Source organism: Numida meleagris, chromosome Z, assembly GCF_002078875.1.
Source record: "Numida meleagris isolate 19003 breed g44 Domestic line chromosome Z, NumMel1.0, whole genome shotgun sequence".
NCBI classification, from domain to species: Eukaryota; Metazoa; Chordata; class Aves; order Galliformes; family Numididae; genus Numida; species Numida meleagris.
The window spans coordinates 24041325-24067923 of NC_034438.1; the positions used below are offsets into that span (position 1 = coordinate 24041325).

Sequence of the window (26599 nt, forward strand, 5' to 3'; positions counted from 1 at the left end):
GAACTTCTTTCATTTGTTTCTTTTACCTAAATACATTCATCCTAAATATTGCTTTTTCCTTCTCCAAAGCTTGTGCTTTGACACTCACAATGACAGCAGTTAACCATCTGCCCTGCACAGTGTTCAAACATTTTCATTCTCTGCCTGCACAGCAGAAAGCCATGTGCATTGCAGAAACACCATACTTACAGTGCAGTGCCTTTTATGGATACTGAGACAGGATATTCACTGTATTCATCCCTAATCTATTCAAATAGGTCACCCGGAGTTCACAGCGCTGCACAACCACTGCCAGATAGGGTATCTGGAACACAGTATTTTCTCAAGTACTTTGAAAAAGCATTAAAAGTGCAATTGCACATGAAAAAGATGATTTAAGCAATGTCTGAAAATCTTCAACTCTCCTGATTTATATTTATGTTTAGGTGTGACACCATATTTGTTAAATGCTTTTCTAATTGTTCACATCTAACAGGAATAAAAAGAAAAACAGCAGAAAAATATCACAAAATACTCTAGCCATTGGCATCAGGCCCCTACTCTTGAAAGGACATTAACTGGACACAGAATCAAGAGCAAAGATTTGCTAGCTGCAATTCCTTCCGTCCAGATGAGTGGAGCTGCTGCTGCTAACAGGACAGGCACAGGGATGAACATGTAAACAGGCAAACCTAAGAGACTGCATTCCTTAAGTTTTAGGGAAAAGGCTATTAATGAGATCCTTAGAGACATGGGTGCGTGTTTCCTTACAATTCACATCATGGAAAACTGTCAAGCCTGCTGAATACATGAGCAAGTCAAACGGAACAAAGCTATCAATCCCCTCTCACACACCCCGGCACTTTCCCAGAGTGGAGGAACAGGTTGGGTTTGCTACAAAGCACCTACTGAGTGGTTCTCACACAGCTTCACTCACAGAAGTGGCAGGAGTCCATCTGAAACTCCTGTGCAGGTATGCCAAGTTTATAATTCAAAACACTTCCTCCGGTCTCCAACCTTGAAAGTCCATCACAGGGCTCCAGCTCTCTCATCTATTACTTGCAGCTGTTTAAAAATTTCCGCAGATCAAGTCACAAGTCTTTCATTGTTCAGCAGGTTTGCATCACAATAATTTAGTGAGCTCTAGTTAGGAGTCTTACCTTTAAAATAATTGAATACAGTTCACACAGAGCACTGTAAGCCAGCATAGCTAACAGCAGTGAATTACAACAAAGGCTCACTTTTATCACTAGCTCAAGCACTTCTGACTCTTAAGACATGACCTCTATTCAAGTCAGGCTTGCACTTTAAACTCATTAAGCTACTTTCCAGAACGTACTATGTCAGGGTACTTCATCACAATTTCTGAATATGTGCCTTGAGAGAAACTTTCCAACAGATAATGCAGCAGGAGAAAAGTGCCTGAGGTTATTCAGTTTTTTGGCTCCTTGATCAGACTCCTCAGAGTAATACAGTCATCACAAAAACATTCTGCAACACTGACTCAATAGTATTTCAACATTTAAATGTCAGACGTGGATAAAAGCAGCATTGTGCAAAAGCTCTAACAACTGTTATTTTAGAAAGTGCTTTATCAGACATTACCAAAGCTGTACTTCTAAACAATGCAGTTTTCTTGTTTCGCTTGCATGCTCTAATGCTCCCCAGACAGAATATTTCTGGTAGGCAGCCCTGTGAAAGGATTCACTTCAAAGTGACAGGCATTTTACACTCAACACATGGTTATTTCCAGAAGTGACACACAGAACTCTGAATGCCTTGTGCCAGATACGTGGACACCTACAGATCAGCCAATGCATTTAGGCATCCCCATTCCAAATGTCTTGTTCATCCCATCTTAACTGATGTTCTTCTGCAGCAGGAAGACAGCCTAGGGTACAGCTCCCTCCCCATTCTGCTGTCACCAACTCCAAACCAGCCCCAGCCTCACGACCAGATGCCTGCTCCATCCTACTGCCACACTCTCCCCCGGCAAAACAAGAGTAGAATGATGTGGCTTTGAACTCTTAGAAGCATTTAACAAAAGTCTTCTGAAGTGTTCTGGCTGGGTTGGTGGGGGTGGGGGTTGACACCCACCCCATACCCTTCACCCCATGGTGAGGGTCCCTCTACTCAGTCCATGGGGCTGCAGCTGGAACCTACACATCCCTCATCCCATCCTCTGGTGAAAGCCTTCTCAGCCCAGCAGGCAGCCTGAAATGGTGGAAGTGGCTGGAAACACAGCTCCCATACACTTCAGTGTCTACCACATCCATCTGCTGGGAGAAGAAATCCAGAAGTTAAACATTATCCTGATACTGGCACACTGAACTGCTTTGAGTGACATGTCTCATTCTACATGTTCTGTTGCTCTTTCCTACCCTTCTAAAGGCAGTTTTCTGAAGTCTGAGACTTGAAACTAAAAGATAGCTAAAAGAAAATAAAAATGAAATAACTAGCAGAGAAAGGTCAGGAACTTTGCTCACCCACACTTCAAACGAAACTGAGAAGTGGGAGACCTAAAGCCAATATAAGGAAGTAATTCCTTCAGCATCTTGTTAGCAATTCAGCCAAGAGTTCAGTTTTTTCCCCCTCTCTGTCTTTTTTTGTTTACTTGTTTTATTCAAAGAACTGAATTTTTTCATGCCCACCAAAAGCACACAGCCTTTAGAGTTTAAACCAATTAAATGTTTATTGTATTTTGACACTCCTGGTTAAAAAGGGGCTATTTTGTGTACTGTTCCTAAAGCTTTCTGGAAGACCAGAAAGCCACTTTCATATCCGTTTTATTTTCAACGTTTGTAGGGCAACAAGAACAAGAGCAGAGGTGCCAGAAGACATTTGATCTTCCTTGAATACACTCAGATGGTCCTTGCACTGTCTTTTAATCTTACTCCCAGCCATTCCCGTAAGAAGGAGAAAGTTGAAGACTCAGAGTACGTCCTGCATATTCCTTGTTTTGCATTTTTTCTTGCTGCTGAACCATAAACCTTTTTGATACTGCAGGCAAATTTTTAGTAACAGCCACCTCCTTGCTCATATCTTGAGTTACATGAGAGGCCACAGAGCACACACAGCATTAATTATTAATCTAATCATGTTACCAAAGTACCAGCTAAGCAGGATCTCCACAGAAGATCCGATTCCTCCTGTGTCACTCAGTTCACAGACAGCACAGAAACAGAATATCCAGAGAGCATTGTGAACTCTGCCTTGAGAAAGTGGCTTCTTTTGCAACACGTGGATGTTGGCTGGAAGGACTGGATAGGTGTTTCATCCTTGAACTTGCCAGGAACTACAGAATGAGAATTCAGCACTGCAATTAAGGCATCCGTGTTGTTTCACAGACTTCCTAAAAACAACAGTTTGACCATAGATTTTGAAATTTAATGACAAATAAGAAAGGAAAAGTCTTTATTCAGAAAAGAACCGATCCAAATGTGTCTGTAATACTGAAAAAGCCAAACAGAAATTGCATCAAATGTCTTTTGCCAGTATACAGATTTTGGCCTTGATTTTAGAAAGCAGAACCAATATAAACAACAGCTCCGCTGACCTCTGCGAGTACACAGTGCTTCAGCAGCCCTTCACAGACTTCAGAGGTCTCAATCCAGCAGCTGCTGCCTATTGCCTCTTCCCGGGCATCTCATGTTATTAAAGGCCTGTCTAGTTACATGCTCCAGTTACCCTTGCTTTGCTAGTCTTTTTGCACTGGAACAAAGATGTTTAATCTTTTCTTAGGCACACTCACAAAGATCTAAAAGAAAAACACTCTTTAACATGTTCTCCTAAGAAGCGAAGTAATTCCTGTTGACATTCAAAATACAGCTGCAACCTCAGCCAGTAAACATTGCAACTAAGCTGGTTCCTACCAGTCCCAGGGACTGAAGACTCGGACAGACCGCACCTTACCTGAAGATAGCCCTCTGACTATACATAACTTTCAGAAAGGACACTAGGTGTTAGAAGATCAAGAATTCTGCACCTCCTGCTTCTCCTTTACACCATAAGAATGTATAAACACAGGTTTAAATAATACCACCTGGAACAAATTCCTACTTTAAAAGTGTATTCTCTCCTATTCTCATTAGACAAAGAAATGCGTGTCAGCAACCATGTGATACCATTTTAGCCTTGAGGAAGTGGAGAAAATGTTGAAATTGGAATCACAACATAAATGTATTTATTTAGCAGCAGATCAAGGTCTCTGTCTGGGGGACAGAAAGCAGCAGGAATATTAAGAAAGTAATTGCCAGCTTCATGAACTGAACACAGAGATATGCCAATATCATTCAGTAATTTACTCTCATGTTTCTCAAGACTCCAACTAAAGTGTAAATCCTCCTAAAAGAAGGTAGAGGCTATCTTGTTTATAATTGACTGTGTTAAGCTAATCACAAAGTTAGATCAGTTGTCCTGGGGAGGAAAACAGGAGGAAGGAAAAAAAACAGTAAAAACACATTCTAAAAGCAGAAATCTGCACATAGGCCTTTCAGAGCAAGTGATACTTAATAAAAAAAATGTTTTCCCCATCCTAACACTGTGTTCAGCACAACACAGAGTTTTGATTTTTGCTTTAGAAAACAGCTAAAAGAAAGCATGACTTAGTTAATGGGTGTATCGAATTGATTCTTCCCGTTTTCTAATGAACAACCACAGAACAGGGAAGTCCTAAAACCCAGCTTCACTCACGAACCCCCTTGAACTCTGTTCCAAACAGCACAGCTGAGACCAGGATCTGGCACTCCACCAAACACACTGCAAAGCAAATCCCACATGACCAGCTGTGCATCACATAAAGGCAGACACATTCAAGTTAGATGTTCTGTGCTTTCCTTTGGCTTTGGCAAGCGAGGTGATGCAATCTATGGTTGGGAAGTTCTCAGGAAAGGAAGGCAGCTCAACTTGTAACACTCACTAATTCCAGCTTATTTCAGAGCTTTCTTTCTCTACCAGATAAAAGAGGCTTGGCGCAATATGTAGACGTTCAATGGGTATCTTGGTATTTTACTCAACTTGGAGGAACTTATTTGACAGAGAGGCTTTAAAGGCACTCCTGCCACAGATTGCAACTTGTATACGTTTGATGCTTTCCATAGGACCAGTGATGAGCCCTGTGGGTGGGCAAAGCTGGCATGTAGAGGACCCAGGGGAAAGGCAGCCTATGGTAGGTTTTCCATCACTCCAGTGTGCCATTCCCTTTCCCTCCTTACTCACAGAATCATTTGATTTGGAAGAGACCCTTATAGGCCACCCACAACGAACAGGGATACCTACAGCTAGATCAGGTTGCTCAGAGCCCTTTCCAGCCTGACTTTGAATGTCTCTAAGGACAGAGCATCCACCACCTCCCTGGGCTACCTGTTCCAGTGCCCCATCACCCTTATTCTAAAAAACTTCTTTATAGCCAATCTAAATCTCCCTTCTTTTAGTTTGAAACCATTTTCCCTTGACCTATCATGACAGATGCCGCTAAAGGGCCTGTCCCCTTCCTTCTTACAACCCCCCCTTAGATACAGAAAGGCCGCTCTCAAGTCTCCTGGGAGCCTTCTCTTCTCCAGGCCTGAACAGCCCCGACTCTCTCAGCCTGTCCTCATAGAAGAGGTGTTCCATCCCTTGGATCTTTTTTGTGGCCCTCCTCTAGACATGCTCCAGCAGGTCCATGTCTCACCTGTACTGAGGACTCCACATCTGGATGAAGTACTACAGATGAGGTCTCACCAGCCCAGAGCAGAGGGGGAGGATCACCTCCCTCACTGTGCTGGCCATGCTTCTTTTGATGCAGCCCAGGATATGGTTGGCTTTCTGGGCTGTGACAGCACATTACTAGCTCATGTTCAGCTTATCATCCACCAGTATCTCCAAGTCTTTTTCAGCACAGCTGTGCTTCATCCTTACATCCCCCAGTTTGTACCAGCTGCAGGGGTAACCACGATCCAGGTGCAAGACCTTGCACTTGGATTTATTGAACTTTACAAGGCTCTCCCAGGCCCACTGTTCAAGCCTAAGTCTCTCTGGATGGCATCCCAACCCACATGAGTGTCAGCCACACCACACAGCTTGGTATCTTGCTGAGGGTGCACTCAATCCTACTGAGAATATCATGGATGAAGACATTATAGAACATCAGTGCCAGTACTGACTCCGAGGGAAAGTACTTCCACTGCTTCTCCCTATTGGTGACCATTGCAAAGAGAACACATCAGTGGCCTGGGCTTATCCATGCCATAACAGGATGATCTCTGCACAGCAAAGGTGCCTGACTACAGCTATAACTTCTACTACTTTCTCACATGAATTCTGCTTCTGCCACTATGGCAGGCAGATGGTTGGATAGCAGAACACTAAAGGTATCGAAAAGTACTGCTTTAAATGCAATTTCTTTCACAGAGCTCATTTTACACCTTTATTTACTACATCTAACTTTATAAAATGCTACCAATCTCTTTGATTGTGATCAAATTTTAGAAATAGATAGCGTGCGATAGATGGTAGAAGAGTTCAAGCTGTCAGACTAGAATTATCACTTTCCTTGAGGGACAAACAGCACCAATAACCAAAAGCCTTAACAATCCAGGTGGGAGCAATAAGAACTAGAATCAAATCCAGGCTCTCATCTCCACTGCCACATAAAGCAATATGAGCAGGCCATTTCTGCACCTCAAGCCTTTATAGTACGTATTTAGAATTGCATATCTATGATCTTTCTTCCCAGGGCAGGCTAGATATTTGTCCTCTGAGTACCTGGGAAGTTACACGTGCAGTTAAACAACATCCTGCCAGAACAAATCTGCACTCAATGCACAGTGATAACTCACTTGTCAACACTTCTCTTCTTGACTCAAAAATGAAAGCCTGCAAGATTTTCCTGTTCAAGCTGGTAGAGTTGTTACACCTGCAACTAGAGGAAGACTGCTTCTGAGTCTGGACCTGCCCAGAATTTATAGCTACTGAAGCTGCGTGAAATCCTTCCTAGGTCATCAGACTTGATATCAGCCCTATTAATTCCCTGCCCCTCCTCCAGGCTCAAAACCTCATCACATTTTGTGTCCACTTCTGAAACCAGTTTTAGGCTTTATTCATCAAGAAGAATGCCAAGTGTGTAGTAAAAACAGCACAATACATCAAGTGTCCAGGGACATGTGTTGATGCTGCTAGGAAGACAACTGCTCTCTCTCTTTATCTTGTGGCTAGTGCAAGATTAATTCTGAACACACACACCATGGGCAATTACAGCATGGATATTTTGGTCCACCGTTTATCTTCTAATGAGTAGAAACAAGTACTTTCATTGATTATTTTCTCATCTACACTGGTTGTTAAGAAATCCTCCAGTCACCTTATGCAAAACAAGAGCCTTGGCAAAAAATACATTTTGTTTGGGCTTTGAAGAAAGCACTCCTTTGCACATGCAATTGAGTAAGTTTAATTAACTTGTACTATCTCAAGAAAACATGCAAGTCACTGAACTTGGCTAAAAAAGCAAATACATCACTTAAATTTTCCAAATAACTTCTTGGCTTAAAGAATCATTTCCCATCAGTGTTAGATGTGGGATAGAATAAATTACCCTGAAACCTCCCTCATGCTGCATGACAACATGCACGAACAACAGGAAGAAGAAAAATAAAATCAAGCAAAAAGTGAAGCAGCAACGTCTGTTTTCACAGCCCTCTAATTTCAACATGGTGGTAAGAATTCGAGGGTTTTATTTGGCCTCACATGGGAGCCTGCACACCCAGCACTCATGCTGTGATTTCATGCTGTGATTTATTCCATCATTAACATGCCAGGTTTCAAAAACCTTGTCTGCTCTCAGATGTGTAGGAACAGCACGACTTACCAGCAAACAGTGCAGAAGGACTACCTAAAGGTTTACAGCAACAGCTACATCTTTCAAACACCAACCAAAAGATGAATCAGTATCTTTCCACCTCCAAAGCTACTGTTACAGGTTATTATCAACAGTAACTTCATATTGAATCCCTTGAGCAAGACGGAAATCTACTCCTCCCTGCACAGCTCAGCCCTAAACTTTCCTTTGCCATCACCAACAGAACAGATGTGAAAGTTCTAGCTGGTGACATGCAGGGATCCCCACCTCAACATCCTCTTGCAGCCTGCTTCCCTATTCCGTGGTAAGCTGCCTACAGTGCCCTGATGATTCAGCTACTACTCATACCTTAACAAGGCCCCCTCAGGTTACATTAATATTAACTAGGAACACACAGGGTGCAGAATAAGGCCATCTGATCTGACAGGCAGCTAGGCACATGGGTGGAGCATAAAGGCAAATTTGCTTCTGAGTCCCTCCACAGATCATTTAAGTTGCAACAGAGAAAGTGAAGCAGAAATGAAAGTTCATGTGCTATCCTGGTGAATCTGAACAACTGCACCAATACGAGGGTGTCAGAGCACAGAACTAGCTTCAATCTGGTTGCTTCCCTATTAAAAACAAAAGCTTCCTTTTACAAGAGGGTACAGCCTAAAACAAAAGGAAAGCTTTAGGAAAGAGCTGGTTCTGAAATGACTGTACTATTAGCTTCAGTGCATGTTGTAGGTTAAGTGCCATACAGTTTAGTGTCCAAAAAAAAAAACAAAAAAAAACCAAAGGTCACATCCATCATTACTCAGCAGCATTATCTGACAACTATACAGACAGAGCAGTGACCCATAACATGCAGGAATTACCTCAGCGTCCCAATGAGCAGGTCAATGCATGCTGTACAGAAACAGGAGTTCTCTCATGGCAGCACAAAGGTTTCCCTCTCCTTCAGATCTTAATAGTAAGACTTTTCATATGCAAATACTGCTATCCAAGCAATTATTTGGATGCATTGATACCACTGACACTTGCAACTGAAAGGTGCCAGTTGTACAACTGTCTGCAACGAAAATGTGTTTAACTCAGTAGCCTGCAATCTGCTAGGAGAAAAGTATGGCTCCTGATCAATAACTCTGAGGAATAAACTATTTCAGGGACAGGCATATCACTGCCTATGCAGCCAGATAGGATTCTTCCAAGAATTTAATCTCATGAAGCATCATACAGTTGGCCTTTACAGAGTTGATGCTTGCTGCTCTATTGGACATAAGGCAGAGAGAGGGGAGAGATAAGCCGAAGTTCATAATCTACAGGATTTCAATAGGCTACTACTGCATGAAGAATGGTTTATGATGAACCCATGCAGACCAAGTTGTCAGGAAGTATCTTAACACTTGCTGCTTGTAGCCAGCTAGTCACACAGCTGCTGTATTACAATTTTATACATTTGTCTCTAAGGACAAAATTTTAAAGACCTTATGTAGCATGGAAGGAGAAGACTGAAAACAAAGCATTTGAATTGCATTGATTCACCCATGAGCTCCCAGGGCTCCACAGGTACTGCTGCCTGAACACAAAGAAATGGCAGCAGGCAGCCTGGACAGCCCTCTTCTTGTGCCAAGCCTTCGTAGGATGTCTCCAGGGTGGGCTCCAAAGCAAACACCCATGGTCCCTCTGTCCTGACAAATGGCACATCTAGGGTTGTCTGTGGTGTAATAGTACTGCAGAACTGGTAGCTTCAGCTGAACCAGTTAAGTGCTTCAGGGCTTGACCTTTTAAGCATACTGAACTGCATGTGCATTTTCACACAACAGCTTCCAACTGTGATCTCATCAGTGACCAATACTGCAAATAGCCATTGTAAACCAATTTAATAAAGCCTAATACAATGACGGAGGCAGGTTTTGAAGTCTAAAATGGATTATTTAATTTCCTATTGTAAAAATAATTCCTCATTCTTCTCCTATTCCATTTCCAAATTTCTCAAAAGAAATTCCCACCACAGTTTTACTTCCCTGTCTTCACTGTCCTTTCATCTCAGTGTTTCACATGAGTTCTTGTCCTGCCAAATGGATGAGTAAAAAAGTGAAGAAGGAATGCTGGCAGATATGATTATGAAGTTGCAGTAGGTACTGTAAAACTGTTCAGGTTCATGCAGAGAGGCAAGATGAGTAAGATGATGTATCCCATAGTTCAAATTCAAGCTTAGCACTAGAAGTTATGATTTCCAAGAAGCCAAGAAAAATAGCGCTTGTTAATTATGGATTATTATAACCCTCATCAGCCACAACAGTTTTACTGTAAACTCAGCTTGCATTATTGCCAAAGCTTCAGTCACAGTTTAAAAACCCTCAGATCCATATTCTCATTCAGACAGGTAAATGCATAACTGCACAGAGACAAGCAGCAGCAAAAGCCAAACTCGAGGCAGAATCTGAGATAATCTTTGGAAAGGAGGATTTTGTGGCAAGTTTATCTGTTACAATTTGCCTTATTGGATAAGGAAACTGGGTGTGCAGCACAGCCGTTACTCATCCCCCACCTTTATCTGTTAAAGGAAAAAAATTCCTAAATGATACTGCAAAGGTATTCATGTAACTACTGGTGAGAGTCTGCTCTAAGCATCCATGTTTACATCGCTTGAAGGAAGAAAATCCTTATCCTTGGTTTTATTCTTCTCGGGAGTTTAAGGACACTGGATTAGGACTAAAGATACTATCCATTTGTCCTCTATGTTTTTAATATGAAATAAATTTTCCTTAAAGACAAAAGTTATAAATCGAGTTACATATGAACAATGAAGGGCATTATTTGTCCTCAGATGTGTGATTTTAGGCAGAAAGGGACCAACAATCTAGAAGAATAAAATTTTTTTTTCCCAGTATGGAATACAACACCCTTTTCAAACATTGCTGATCTCTACAGATACTACTACCTACTCATTGTGTTTAAAACAATTTCCTATGCTGTATACTTATAACAGATACCACGTCCAGCACAGAAGGTATTATTTGCAGAATACCAGCAGCAGAATTCTTGTTTCATGTTAAACTCAGATAGTTTTTATTAAAGCCAATTAAAGGAAGTAAGTGCTCAAACAGAAGTGTAGAAAGCAGCTGAAAGTACATGTCACATGTCACCCAGGAGGTGAATGGCTGCAGCTCCATGCGGTCTCAGAGTCCAGGGCTGAAAGCACCACCCTGACAGTCCCTGCCCTGCCAGCAGCCTGGGGGATCTGCAGCTGCTGCTCCATTGGCTCAAGCTGCACCTGAAGCACATGAGGCCCTTAACCTGACAAGGCAGCCAACACCAAGCCTTCAAGGGTGGATCAGTCCCATTTTGCCATAGCTTGAATTATGGCTCTGCTATTCCCTCTGAGGTTGTTATGCACCGCTGGGTTTGTTCAGGCTCTGCTGTTACAAGGAGGATACTACGGCTGCTGGAGTAGAAAGGCTGCATTACCAGTGAGTTTCACTCTTCCACTATGTCAGCAGTAGAGCACCTTCCCCACCTCAAGCTGTTCCCAGATCACCCCAACTCACATTACTCACTCTGTGGGTGAGGAGGGCCAGGAGCCGCACTGCTATAAGATATGCGCATTCCCACACATTTCCCCAAGTTTTCATACAGATATTTGCCAGGGTGTTTCCACACTAGCGAGAGCCCATTCCAGGGCAAAGACTCCTGATGGAACTGGATTATCCCCCAGAAGCTTGCAGTGAAGGGAAAAGTCTCTCTCACTCTCTTCCTTCAATGATGCACCATCCATCTGACTGCATCCCCAAGCCTCCATCACCACCATCATCACCCTCTCCCCTCCAAGTAACCTCACCTTCTTCCTTGCCTAAGCAGCCATCACCCTGTGCTGTAAACAAACCACTGACAGCAAGCAGTTCCTCCTCTTGTCCTATTTAAAAGAAGCTGGTTTTCCTGCCAGCTCATCACCATGCACAGAAGGGCACCCAGAAGCATTGTGCTGCTGCACTAGCTCAACCAGAGGCATTTCCCCTTGGCAGTACTGCCAAGGAACCATGAGATCTATACTGCAGCACTCATACACAACTCACACAGTAGCATTGGCAATTAACATTAAACATCCAAAAAATGAGATCCAGAAATGCTCCCAGGTACGTAGCAGCCCTGGAGTTTCTAGCTAAGCATTTGCTGCAAGCCCTGTCACCTGTGAACAAAACTAAGTAGTGCTTGGAATGCCGCTCATGGCACAAATCCGTATGAAAGTAAACAAAAGACATAGGAGGGGTGGTTACTGAGAGCAGATGCTAATTAAATTCACTAATTGTAAAAACAACATCACACTTGCTCATGAAGTTTCAGGGGTTACTTTGATTACTTATTACTCCTGTCTTGTCAGAAGCCAGTAGGATGTGGAATTGCAATAAGTAGAGGAGGAACCTTGAGTACAAAAATCAAAGCTTGACTCAGAGTGAGGTTTCCTGAAATGGTGGAGCTGATCCTCCTCTTACCACGCCAGGTGGAGCCCCGCTGCACCCCATCTCCTTCCTCTTGCAGCACTGATTCTGCTGTGACCCCCCCCGATCAGACTATTCAGCTCACTAAACCACTAGAAAACTAACTCAGCAAAAGAGCTGCAGATTTCCTGCCAGTGTAGCCAGCTGACTCAGCTGACCAGGGGCAATCTCCTGCAACTGCACAGTGGAGGCAATGGGAGTGCACAGAGCAGGGTGGGTGACATACTGCTGCCAGAGAGAACTGTCACCTTAAATATGCAAACAGGGAAAATACCCTGCATAAAAAGAGGAAGAAAGAGTGAAGGAGGCAATGCTTGCGATAGCAAAGAGGACAGCACAGTGAATAGGAAGATGAAGAAAGGCTGCCTTTTGCAGCAGTGCCTCTAGGACAAGTTAAATGGCAGCTATCTGCCCCACAGCTGCTAGAAGGGCAGCTGTCAGTGCCAGATAGTGATTGAGGTGAACACTGTTGACTCCAAGCTCAGAGCACTATTCTACTATTGATTCCTGACTGAGGTACCCTGGTTTGCTCTGTTCTAAGGATCCCATAATTTGCCATAACACTGACATTTCCCAGGTTTTATATCTTGTATTTCTAAACATCAGTGTAAAAGTTTCCTTTCACATACAGGAATTTCTAGGAAAGTCATCCAACTGAAGATTTAAGAATAAAATGTGATCAACAAATGCAAAGCAAAGTGGAACAGTTACCAACAGAGCATCACAGGAGCAATGGAGCATAACAGGCATATTAGAAAATTCTGACCAGTCTCTGAGCATGAAATATACTTTTCCAAGTGATAATGGCAGCAGTTTGAGCTACTCCAAAAGCACAAGAACATTCCACCTTGCTTTCTTGGTCTGTAATTACAAAAATATTGCTGAATGTGGTTTGAGAATGAAGAATACATGTGATGGTATAATTGCGTAAAAGTAATAAAGTCCCTTGTCCTTGCAGATCAGTGCTGCACCACAGGCTGCTGCTTCAGAGGAGTTGTTAGCATGATCAGTATGTCAGAGGAGCCAAAGCAAGAGCAGAGTCCTTCTCTCACTGCTCTGCCTGCACTTGCCACGCACTACCACTGAAGCACTTATCTGATACGGATCATTAACCCAGTAAAGATCCCAAGTGATGATCTGCCATCTTAGCAACCCAAGTCACTCCACAAAAGCACGGGCGTCAAGAAGGGAGGAGGACCACGCAGCCGGGATGATAAACATTTCCCCAGTCTGTCACACAAGCCTGACTCATCTTATGAAACCACAGACCTACGTTTTAGCACCCAGCCCTTGCTTTCATTGAAGCTGGTCACCACAGCAACTCCGAAGAGATGTTCTTGACTATTTAACTCTTTCTTTCAAGGAAGCTTTTCATATTGGGCGCTTGCTACAAATTCCAACATTAAGTTAATCCAAGAAGTGTTTTAAGTATCACAACGTTCAAGAACACAGCAAACCTCAACTTCTGCATTTAAAGGCCCTTTGTAGGAATGCTTTCATTTACTTACCTTTTTGCTTCTTCTAAGTGACAGAGGTACTCATAAGCAATGTTCTGACGCCTCCTTTCATCCATTTCCTCTGCTGAAAGCCTTTCATCATCCACAATAGCTGCCAACAGAGACCAATATCAAGTTACATACAAGTCAGGAATGGTTTAAAGCAGTTTTACTGAAAGCCTAAGCAAAGAAGAGAAAGTAAGATAGTTGTCCCTCCTCCAAGAAAGTGTTCTTTTTTGTCACTCAAACATTTAGACCACCAAAAAGTCCTTTTCTCTTGTATGGTGAATTCCTCAAGTTCCACTTGCTCAAACCCAGCAGGTCTCGCATTTGTCAGCCACCTGATTTGGGGCAGGAACAAGTTCTCATACAGGTGGAGCTATGTCTGGGAGCTGACAGTTTCAGCTTACATATACTCAGAGGATCTTGGGGACTGCCCAAGTGAGCACTGGGTAGAGAAGCCCCTTGGTTAAGCACAGCTCCAGCAGAAGAGATGGAAATAATGCACTGCAAATACGTCTCAAGGGCAACTAGGGAGCCAGCTACAGTTTCAGCAAGCTGTTAACCTGTGACAGAGTGAGCGGCCTCTCACTGATGGGCTCTGTGATAAGGGCTGTAACAAAATGAAGGAGCTGTGGTATTCATACTCCTTACTGTTGAACCACATTGCTTCCCATTAAGGAGCCTATTAAGAATGAGTATCTGCACATCTCCAGCTGGAAACATCCCTGATAATTAGCTACTACCCATGACTGGTCTCCCCCTTCGTATGGAACACAGGTCCTCTGTGAACAGTTCTTCAATCCTTCCAGAACTTCAAATGTTTCTGCAAATTAATCTGAAGGCCAGTACGGTACTACTGACTTCTGTCCGAGTTTCAATCATAGCATGAGGCTTATGCTGAAGGAAGCCTTCAAAAACCAGTCACCAAAATGACAGCCTATTTGTGCTAGTGGCTGCCAGAAGAGTTTGTCCTATCCTCCCTCATGTTTCCCAACCGCACATTCCAAGTCTGTGCCAGAGTTGACTAACCTAAGGCTGTGTTCGTGAAGCAGAAAACAGAGCAGACCTTGCTGGAAAACAAGGCTTGTGAAGAGGCTTGCTTGTAGAATCAAATCTCTGATTTGAGTGACTGCACAACTGCAACCATGCTCATAGAAGTGAAGGGTGGGGACAGAAACAGGGCTGGGCCATACACTTTCTGCAGAGTCCCACAAGCTGAGACCATCAAGAAATATCCTCTGCAAAAAACAGATCCTCTTCTCCAAATGCACTGTTCAACACTTCTTCAGCTGAACTGCCGTACAGATCATGCAAGCCATGAGCAAGTTTTCATCATTTCCCTGATGCAACTGCCTCATTTAGTGAGTAACCACTTTCCTGAGCTGATACAGGCAATTTGGGTAAAGGACACCAGGATAAAGAAGCTGTAATTTATGAGACCATACATACACTGAAAGCTGAACCTAAAGAAAAAAAATGGGAAGTGATCCCATCTATTTGAAGTTAATGAAAAAAATAGAGTCACGGTAAAATCACTTCCACTTCATTTCGCAGCAGTGATATTTAAAATACTTCCTTTTCCAAATGGACACCACACCCAGCACAGACCCCTTTTGCTTCAGTGTCAAGGGCCCATGTTGCCGAGCGGGAGTACACTGAGCACACACTGAGTACAGAAGAAATGACACTACTTGCTCACTCTGGACTAATGCCACCATACATTTGTTAATTTGTCTTATAGTTGCTTTGAGCTTTGTAGTTTCAGTTTTAATCATCACAAGCACTGTTATCTCTCATCTTCCTTTGCTTTTAGGATGGTTCTTCCTAATTACCCAGAAGTTTCATGCACTGATAAAACAAATAAGTGTCTTGCTCTGAGTCCTTTTCAAGTCTGATATCTCCAACAAACATGACTCACTCTAAGAAGAGCTCTCAGATACTGTAATCAGGTCATCACTCATTATAACTGAAACACTAGTGTGGAGGCAAACGAGGCTCAAGTCATAAAACACTCTGCATGGCAAACTGGTTGTGGAGCTCTGCTGTCCACATCACCAGCATGTCCAGGACAGGCTGATCCCACATCCTGTCACTGTTCTGCTGGACGGGGGTCTTGGCTCCATGAGATAAGGGCGAAGTACCAGTGAGACACATGTTCAATTTTAATACACTACTTCATTATCTGTTCCAGTAAGCTCTAGGACCAGTCTTCAGGCAGCACTGCTGACTCAGAAGTACAAGCTCCGTGTGTGATCATAAGTGCCATCCATCAGACGAGCCCAGTCAATTGCCCTAACACGTTATGGCCTGTCAGCTGTGATGTGACAGCTGTTATTGGATCTGACCTTGGTCCCCCTCAAAAGACATGCAGCTCCCCTTCCCTGTTCCTCTCAGGTCACACATTTGTCTGCTCCCACAATTTACCTCTGCCCTCCAAACACAACTTGCCACAATCAAAGCAACAGGCAGCTTATCTGAAAGTGGGAGTGAAAAACCACACAACTCACTCGATAAGCACCATTTGAGGAACTTACCTGAACAACTCTAATGCTTCACAATCTAGTCTGAGATCTACATATACACAGGTCCCTCCCACCCTCAACAAGAAAACACCAGAGGGAGCAGACCTGTCCAACTTCAAATTCTTCATTAAATTTTTTTGTGAAGATCTACTCAGAGAGTGGATGAAGGCAATGACAGATAGCATGGGACTGCTGTAGTTGCTCTGCTTAAAGAACCTTTCAGTAATGAGGGAAAAGGACAAGAGTAGATGACAAGTATGTGGTAGACACTGAAAAGTGAAAGACATCTTTTCTAGAAGAGGTACAGTATCAGCAGCTCAGGGGTTAGAAAGTCAGGCATCTTTTCTGACAGGTCAAAGCATCTGGTTTCGCGCTGAATACGAGCTCAAAATAGTCAGAGCATGGGGAGTGCCAACCCTATACTGCTTATACCCTATGCTGCTGGGAAGAGTCTCTTGCAACACCACCATCTGACAAGACCCATTTTGTGCTTTCTCTCTCCAGCACATGCTAGCTTCAGAGCGGCAGCGATACCACATCAAATAAATTCTTGCAGACACTTTTAGTAACAGCAGTGATAACCCTCAGGATAAAGGCAGCATCAGGATTAAAATGCAGAGGAAAATTAACTTGAAAGCTTTCAAAAAACCATGGATCCTTAAGGTTTACCCTTCTGTAGCATTTGTTTGGCAAAGGCCTTTGACTATGGACCCCAGCAGATACCTTTCCACATTTTCAAACAAACTCTTGGATATGCCCATTCACACAAAGTTCAACGCACAAATGATCTTGGTTTGAGGACACAGAACTCAAGTCTCTCTGCCTAACAAGTCACTTATCAGTCAGAAGATAAGGAAGAATTATGAAATAATAAATACATTCTGCTCTATCAGTAGCTTCCTGATAGTGCTGAACTGAAATGAAAAGACTGCTATTATAAAGGATGTTATGGGGACAGAGTAAACAGGGCTGGTTCATCTGGAGACCTCCAGCTCACTGGTATGGCCAAGCAGGATCTGGACAGACTCAAAATGTTACTGCTGAAAAGATCTAAATGACACAGAACAAGGCACATGTTCACTATATAGGAGCTATACTAGAAAAAACATATATCTGAAAATCACACTTTATGATTCAGTGTACCAGTCTGTGGATTTTGGATTTGGAATTCAGAAAAACATCACAACTATTTCCTCTAAAAGAGAATGTTATGAATATACAGACAAATACCACTGCAGTGCATAAAAGCTTTCTATTTCAACTCATTTAAGATGTTGCCACCCAATTAGCCAGCAGTGAATACATAAAAAAAAGAAAGCTTAGTCAGATTCCCTCATTACAGAGGCTCCTTCCTGGAAAAACACTGAAGGAAGAGTGTGTAGGAAGCACTGCATGGGGCAAGCAGCAGCATTAAAGCTTAAATTGCCACACTTAATTTTCAACAAAAACGACCAAGTAGACTTACAGTGGCACACAGATGATGCAACAATTGTCTAAGCAAACTCTTCCAACAATTTCTTCAATTGACTCAATGGAAAAAAAAAAGTAGTATTCTAAGAACAATTAATATATTCTCCTTCTACACATTTCCTCCACTTTCCAAGTCTGTTTGCACCAGGCTATTCTGAGTTAAAACTTCCATCACCTGACATATTGCAGCTGCTTTCATCTTTTATTTACAGTATTTCAGTATGGTGTAGCACCTTCATGGAAGAGTAGACAAAACGTGTTTCAGGTCTGGGGACTGCAAGAATTCCTTCTGATGCAAAGACAGCTACTCCCAAAGTGTCATGTGCACCTACATATGACATGTTCCTCAGAACTTTTTCTCAGTCTGACTAAGCATTAAACACTGAAAGTTTAAATGCTTTTAGACTGCGTACTGAATGAGCTGTCAGAAACATTACTGCTGCCTATGAAGCTGCAATACAGTTACTGAAATCTGTGACAGGATTAGGTGCACAGAGGCCATAATCTTGAACAACCAACAGCACCTGGAAAGAGATTCAGAACTTCAGGTTCCCATTTGCTCAGTCTAAAAAATAATTTCAAGAGCTCCACAACTGCTAGCTATGCAGATGTTGCCCTCTTATTATAACCTTGACAAAGATTTTGAAGGTCCCAAGGTCAGATATAATCTGCAGTAACACCGAGTTTACCATATTTTTCACATCAGTTTCTCTGTGCTTGATATGACAGTAAATAAGATCTAATCCACAGTGAATTTCAATCTTCCCCATGGATCCATTAATTTTATATTTAAATGAAGCCAACTGAACATAAACGTATGGAGCCATTTACGAGAAAATTCCAAGTTTTTCCAGGATAGAAGTTTCCAAAACAGACATTTTTTTATATTCTTAAAAAACTGAGGCTGGGAAAAATATTACTGTAAAACGTACAGTAGCTTTTAAGGCTTCATGGTCATTCATTTATACTTAGACATATGACTGTTAGCAATAGCTCAAGAACTGCACATGGCTAGTTATAGAAGGTAAATACCTTGTTAAAGGACCTGCCACAGACATTCTACAAGACTTCTTATACTGAAGAAGGTAAAGAAGAGGATCCTATTTGCCTGTACCAATTCCTTTCAGTTTCCTGCCACCAAGGACATTTTCCCATAGAAAGTGAGAAATGAGCAAGGAAGACAATGACTTTCAGCACCACAACAGTGATCAATACAGGACAGAGAACGGAAAGAATAAAATCCTCTTGCAGTGACAGAGAAGAGTTAGCAAGTTTGGAATTGAAGGAAAAGGAAAGAGATGTAAAACAGACTACAGTGAAATGTTAGAATAAAGGTTTTCAACCAGAGTTTTTGTTGAACATCATCTGCATCTCATTTCAGAGTGCCAGCTGTGTGCTATCCTGAAAGCTGTGTAAAGCTGACGGCAATATAAGAAGGCTGGCATGCTGATCCACAGTAGGAGAGGACGTGCTCAAGTCCTCGCTCAATGGCAAGAAGTTCTGCAAATTCTGTATGCCCCATCCTCTGCCCAAGCCTATCCCCATATCCCTAGCACTAGTGCACTGACAAGTGTTTAACTGTTGTACTGTATTAGCTCAAAGAACACTAAAATAAAAGCCAAGAGTCTCTTGTACAAAACCTCCAGAGTGATGCCTTTTTCTGTTGAATTCAGAGCCAGGTACAAAAGCAGTGACAAGCACACTCCAGGTAGCTTTCCATTTACAGCTGTCTGCACCATGAAAATCCCTGAAGATGAAGCATTTGCCACTAAACTTCAGTGCTGGAGCTTTAAGAAAAAGCTTAATGCATTTTAGATGGTCAGGGTGACTCCCAAAATCTTCAGTTACAGGATTAAGCAGTTGTGTGCTTTCATAACACAACTGATCTAGTCCAATAAACTCAGTTTCATTTTTTATTTCTATTAAAATTTGTACTTTTAAGTAGACAGGACTGCCTCTGCCCAGGGCAGCTTGGCTCAATGGTGGATTCTACGGTTACCTCAGCAAATGGGGCACCAGCCAGCCCTCGTAACTGGAGCAGGCTTGTGAAATGGCCATATTCTCTGACTAGGTTCACTGCTACCTGAGCTTGCAGTGTTGCCAGGCAGCTGAAAAATATGTGGACAGGTTTACATGCACAGCTGTTGGAAAAATGCTACTCAAAGCTACAGAGACAGACAGTTTCCTCCTGAGCCTCTGCTCCCAAACACCAAATCACAGGTATCTAACGCCACAGTTTACAGACTGTGCAGAGGAAAATATGCCACCTAGAACAGAGATTGTTCAAGATGTCACCAAGGAAAAACTTTTTACAAAACCAAATACACATTTCAGGTGTTCTGTTAGGGCATTTAGTACCTACAGGACCGCTGTTGTGTTGGAAGATATTTCTCTTCTGTAGATCTAAGGTTCTGGTCAAGACAGAGTTCTATAGACTTCCTCTTCCAAAGAGCACGGTTGCAAACAGCTAGAACATGTCTCAGCAACACAGCCAGATGGCCTGAGCCTTCCTTCTATGGCTCCAGTTACGGAAGTTGAGTCAATTTGCTAAACACCTGCTCCATTAAGGTCTCCGTACAAAGAATAACACTGAAAGCAATCAAAACCTACCACAGTTGTGAACATGGAGGGCAGTTTTGCCTGAGATGGTAGACTAACACACTTTATCAAATTATGAGGTTCTTCAGTCTGGAATTTCTGTTTTTCCCCCCAATAACTGCTCTCTCCTTACCTTAGAAATGACAATGATTTCTTAATCTAGTTATTGCATCATCTGAAGCATGCAGGCTCAGATTTTCATACACAAATGCACACATCTTCTGGACAGACAGACACTGGACACAAAAATCTGTCATGCAGGATCTACTGGGTTACTGCTCCAGACCAGATCTCACTGCCAGAAATTACGTACAGAGAAAAATGAAACACCATTTCACTATTTTGACAACAGTAAGTCCAGTAAAAGGACATCTTGATGTAAAATTAAGCATTTGCTAAACCACTCCTTCCCTTGAGTTTTCTTGTGGAGACTTATGCCAGTGCATTCACTCTCCCAGAGTAATTTTCCACTCACTTCTCTGAGAAAAGGCCTCAGTCTTCTGTATCTCATACCACAAGTCCAACCACATCCATTTACAGAAATGGAGTACTATTTCAATTCATGAACCTTAGCACTATCATACAAAGGGTCTGTGATGCAACAGCAACCACGACCCATGCTTCTGGAACCAAGTATCAAAACTGTTAGATTTCACGGAGTCTGTCAAATGCTGACCTTGGCAGAAGGCTGACAGACTCCCAGGACACATCTCAGCATACCTGAATTCTCACAAAGTCACGTTTAACTACACAGATACAAGATGAATTCGGCACTCAGCAAGTAATCATATGCACAGCTAGAACACTTAACGTTCATTTTTATGCATATAGTTGTACATAACCTTTAGTCTACTTTCAGAAGTCAGGCTTCCTACAGTACCATAAAGTGACACTACAACAGAGGCAATAGACATTAAGTAGTTCTAACTTTATCTTACTATACAATGATACTGGAATGCAGACATCTCCTGCCTGCTAGGGTTCTTTAACTCATGCAGTAAAATAAAACTCATTGTATTATAACTTAAGTGTATTTGTTCTGTATGCTCGGAGGAACAAGGAGGGTTACAAAATGTGAGTCTGAGGAAGGAAAATCTGACCCCAAAACATTTCAGTTAGCTTTGAAGCAAATGTTGTCATCTACAATTATAAGCAAGAAATGCAGTTTATGAGTCTGCCTGTTGCCAGCTACTTCCACTGACATTTAACTGCCAGCCTCATCATTTGTAGAAATATTTCAGGTAACTCCTTATTAAAGCTGTTTATCTCTGTTTACTTCACTAGTTAGTCACCTTAACACAGCTCTTTTCCTCAAGATTCAGGCACTCTGAGTACCTTTAAAACTCTTAGATTCTTTCTATGAACTATCTAGTTGACCTTGAAACTGTTTGCCGATACCAACTCTGTCTGCATTACTGTAATAAAGTTGCAAGCCTTAAGAACTCAGGCTGAAGGAAATGAAAAGGCACTGAACACCAGTGACAAGTTATTTCTTCCCCTGGCAGGTCATCCTGTCTTCACCTAAATAGTCATTAACACAGTCAAGCTTGAGGCCAGCTTGGGAAAGCTTACACTGTTAAGGAGTCAGTCAGGTTGAAAGGTGTGCTTAATTTCCATAGAGCAAGCATGGTGTTTTTCATGCAGGCTTTTAAATAAGGTATGTTAAAAAAAAAAAAACAGTTAAGATTCTCACTGGGGGCTTAAGGCATTTGCAATAATATCACACATTCCAGCAGGAATTTCCAATAGGCCTTCCTTCTCCAGAGGTTAATTCATGTGGAATCTACTAGTAAAGCGTGAAAGGTTCCTCTGTCAGCTTTGTATGTTCACTGCTTTCTTAAACTTGTGAGTTGCACTCCATGTATTTTGACACATTTGTCATTTGCTATGTTCATTTCACTAGAATTACTTTATATTTTGCTTTATTTATTAGCAATATACATTAATAATCTTTAATAGGAGAGCTAAAATTCTACAATATGAATTCAATTTCCTCACTTTTTTACCTACCTGTTCAACTCAACACAAACAAAATATAAAAGCCATAATAAAAAAAGTAGTTTAATACTGTCAGGCTAGTAAAATAAGCAACTCAACTATGATCGGCACAGCAAAATGTTACTGGCTACAGCAAGAAGAGACATACATTTGTCTTCCTGCTGAACCCCAAAGGCATGTTTCATTATATTCAGTCACTGTATCACCTGCAGCCACAACTCCACCCATGAATAAATGTTAGTGGATGAAGCACAAGACACTGCAGAAGCAGAGCAGAAGAACAGGAAAGATTAGAGGCTGTCCAGGTACAGAGCACAGACTGAACTCACTGCAGTGACAACAGGGAGCCTGGATTCAGAATTGTCCACCCCTCCTCTGTTTGCACATGTTGAGTTTACCTATGGCTCTATCACTCCTGTGGCTGTCAGTTTAGATGCTCCAGTCTGCAAACAGTAGCTAAGGTCACCCTGACTAAGCTGTTTGAGATGTCTTAGAACTCTCGAGGGAACAGAAATAAAGTACTAGGCTTATTGTTGCAAAGGGGGACCCTAGAGCCTGAAAAAGCCAGAGATGACTGGCAGTCACTGATGCTTCACCAAAATGCGAGCTAGCTGAAACCTAGTTTTGGTCACTGTCATTATTCTTCAGGAGAAACTCAAAACACTGCTTGCCATTTAAATCAACATCAACTGAGATAACTCCCTGTAACATATCATTGGTTTTGGACTTTGAAGTGTCAAAAAATCTCATCTGCATGACAGTCCGAGATCAAAACAGCAATTTTGCATGCACTGTAATAAATGCCTGCTACCTGGATGTTGGTAAATAAGCAGCTACTCTTCGCTATGAGAATGGAGGGAGACAAAAATAGGAATGGAGAGGGGAGAGAGAAGGAATAAGCTCCTTTCACCTCCTAAAAAAGGAGAAGGGTAATAATCTGTTTGGGAGGGAACAGCTGGCAAACTGATTCAGTTCTCGGATCATTGGGAGTTTAACATCAAAAAGCTTCCCACCAGACAACTCATACAGTAGTAACCAGATGCAAGAAATGTGGTATGGTGTAGATCAAAGAAAAGAAAAGAGGATGAAAAGTACGAATGCTGGAGCAAGAAAGAGATGCTCTGAGGAGAAAACTGAGTCTGAGTGTCACTGAGTAACACAGACAAGAGCTTCATGAGCCTCAGCGTCTGAACCATGAGACTCAGGAGGACAGAAACACTTGCCAAAGTAAAGCTAAAACACCACTTAAGCACTGGGTAAATTTGAAATAGTGAGAAAGATTGCACCATAGAGACACTCAGCCCTGACACCTGGCCTTCATTGTTCTTTTGACAATTCATTGTCCTCTGCTCCTTCCCACACTATCAGTCTGCTGCAGAGTCCATCCTCTACCAAAGGTCTAAAAAACTACTTCATTCTCTCCACGCTCTTTCAGAGATCCAGAAAACACCTGAATATTTAAGTTAAAAAAAGAAGTGCTTTAAAGACACAAACACTAGTACATTAATAAAATAGGAAAATATGCATGTCATGAGATCAGCAGCCTTAAACTTGGAGAAAGCATCTCTGTTTTGATTTTCCTTCCTAAACAAATATAAGGATCTCTATATCTTTGAATTTTGTAATTTCTGTTTTTTGATGTATAAGCACACAGCGGCTTTTTTGATCTCAGTGGGTAGGAAGAAAACCCTAGGAACTGGGGATAACATAGTTGAGCCAAGTTACTTTGCACCTACGGAATTAATTGACCCATAGAATTAAATTCAACAGTTTTAATATAAAAATAGCCTGCAATTCACAGGAAAGTAATGTGACATGGTACTGAACATCAATGGGCAGACATGGTAAGAAGTTCAGGCAATAAGGGACCCCTCTGCATCCAGCAGCAGAGACCCAGCAGGGCCAGGCCAGCTCCTGCCATATCTCCCATGTTCCCATCTCCCCAGGAAGGGCAGCTCAGCTGCTTGCAAAACAACTCACAGAACACAATGCACTCTGCTATTTCTCCTGCTGAGGTGGCCCAGCATGAGCAGGAACCAACAGAAAAGGAGGACAGAGGTGCAACAGAAAGGCTCACAAACCCAGACCGCACCCTAGAAACTTGTCACTGACTGTGCTAGTCAATCCAGGTACAGTAACGCAGGAAGGACGTTCTTTGTTCCTGCTTCATAGGTGAGATGATAGGTTCCTGCAGGTAGAGGACAAACATGGTGTATCCACGCAGGTAACCAGTTCAAAGGCGGTGCCATATCAGTAATGGCCTCGTCTATCACCTGCAGCCTGCTTGTCTGCCTCTGCTTTGCAGTGAGCAACCACAGCTCACAGAGTTATCAGGGCCAGCAGTGCTCCAGTTAACCCTCTCTCGGGCTCCCTCACACTGGGCACCAGTCACAGGGAAGAACTGTTTGTACAGCAATTGCCCATGCTGCACCTAGGGACCACTCCAAGTGGTCTGACCCTTATTTCTCACTGAAATACATACCCAGAAATAAGAATTAAATTTTCCTTTGTTACCAGGATTTAAAAGTGAGGGAGTGAACTGAAGGACCAGCAGTCTAGAAGCCTTATCTCAGCTCTTACAGCAAGGTTAGAAAAGAGCAAACAAAACCCCACCCTTTCAACTCATCAGGTCCAGGGCCTAAATGCTGAGAGTCAGAACTGCTTTGAGTGACAAGGACACAGCTACCATTGCTCACTGCACGGTCATCAGAGCTGAAGCGAGCCAGATGTTCCTCCTTATCAATAAACAGAGCAGTTCCATTTCCTCCACAAGTCACTGACAGCTGCACACACAAGATATGCTTTCACTAAATCATGTGTAGAAACTGGTGGGTGCATGATTGTTAGATCTACTGAATTCAGATTTACTCTAAACTTATACAGAAGTTTTGTCAGTCTCTTGTCTTTAATTTTTCAGGTTACTTGCTCGTGCCTACTCCATAGACCACTCAAAAAGATTTGGCTTAATTCAGCAAGAGCTGACCCCAGGACAGCCTCTTCATCGCCCTGAGTTTCCACTCATGAAAATGCTACAGTGACAATGTTAAATGTCAGTTGTAAATAAAATAGCAAGAGCATCGGGAGCATTGTGAGAACACCTTGAAGCAAAAACATTCTGCTTGAAATAGCAAAACAAAGACCACTAAAATACAGGAAGCGCATTTAGCGTTCCTCACTGTTGTGGCAACCATAGCACAAGCAATGCATGTAAATTTAACATCATTTTGAGCTATTAGTTGTAAAGTTTTGAATTCCCCACCCAGCAAGGGAAATTACATCTGCAAGGTCCCAGTGCTGACTTTTGTCATCTTCTGCGTAGCTGCAGTCCACTACCTTTGCTGAAGCACTGCTTCAAAATGTAACACTTTTGCTAGAGCTTTAACAGTTTGTTCCTTCTGGCTTTGTGCTGGATTCCCACTGACACCACCTATTGTCACCCCCTTACTACAAGGCACTTACTGCTTTAGGGATGAAAAAAGTCTGAAAAGCCAACTGCTCCATCACAACTGCTAACACTACATGGAAACTCCTTCTGCAGAGACTCACTATCACAACAAGGCTTGTTATCTCTCTACCAGTTTTTCAGCTTTTGCTAGACTGCAAGCTAACTGCTGTCACAAGTGAGCTGAAGGAAAACACTTCTTCCTAACACGGAACAGTCTCCATGCAAATGATCAGGTTCCAAGAAAGTGTTTTATGGCTTCTGGAAATTAAACTGAGATAATTTTATCACAGCTGTGGATTTTACAGACAAATTCTGCTATTGCTCTAGGAACCCAAACACTTTGATTGCTTTTTTCATCACCCATCTGGAGATCTCAAACTCACCACTCATCAAGCAGCATTTTCAGCCCGCACAGAAGCAGTCTATTGCTGGTCCTCAGCCTACCTCCATAGTTTCAGGTAAAGAAATAGGCAAACATTACAGAAATTCACTTTTTTTTTTTTATCAGAAATGTCTCTAAACATTTGTGGAGCTACTTAATTTAGTTCAAATGTGACAAAAAAAAAAGGAGAAATTACCAAGTGTTATTGCCATGGTTCAGTGTTATGGAAAACAGCAGCCCCTATTTTGCTTTTTTTTTTTACTGTCCAAAATACTAAAAAAAAAAAATATTACATTCAGTTTGTTCTAGAACAGGTCACATCAGTTAAATCTTCAGCAAAATGATGTGTTTAGTCTTCCCCCTCCCCCCCTGCTGTGATATGTATCTATCT

The 26599-nt window shown here is 42.2% G+C and overlaps 1 protein-coding gene across 10 annotated transcripts in view; it reads right to left on the reverse strand.

Moving 5' to 3' along the window:
• IQGAP2 (IQ motif containing GTPase activating protein 2) overlaps window positions 1-26599 on the reverse strand; it is a 119847-nt gene that overhangs the window by 85362 nt on the left and 7886 nt on the right. For all 10 annotated transcript variants that reach the window (XM_021379576.1, XM_021379575.1, XM_021379583.1 and 7 more), the window contains exon 2: window positions 13803-13902. In XM_021379576.1, coding sequence (XP_021235251.1) covers window positions 13803-13902 — 100 coding nt within the window. The remainder of the gene's footprint in view (window positions 1-13802; window positions 13903-26599) is intronic.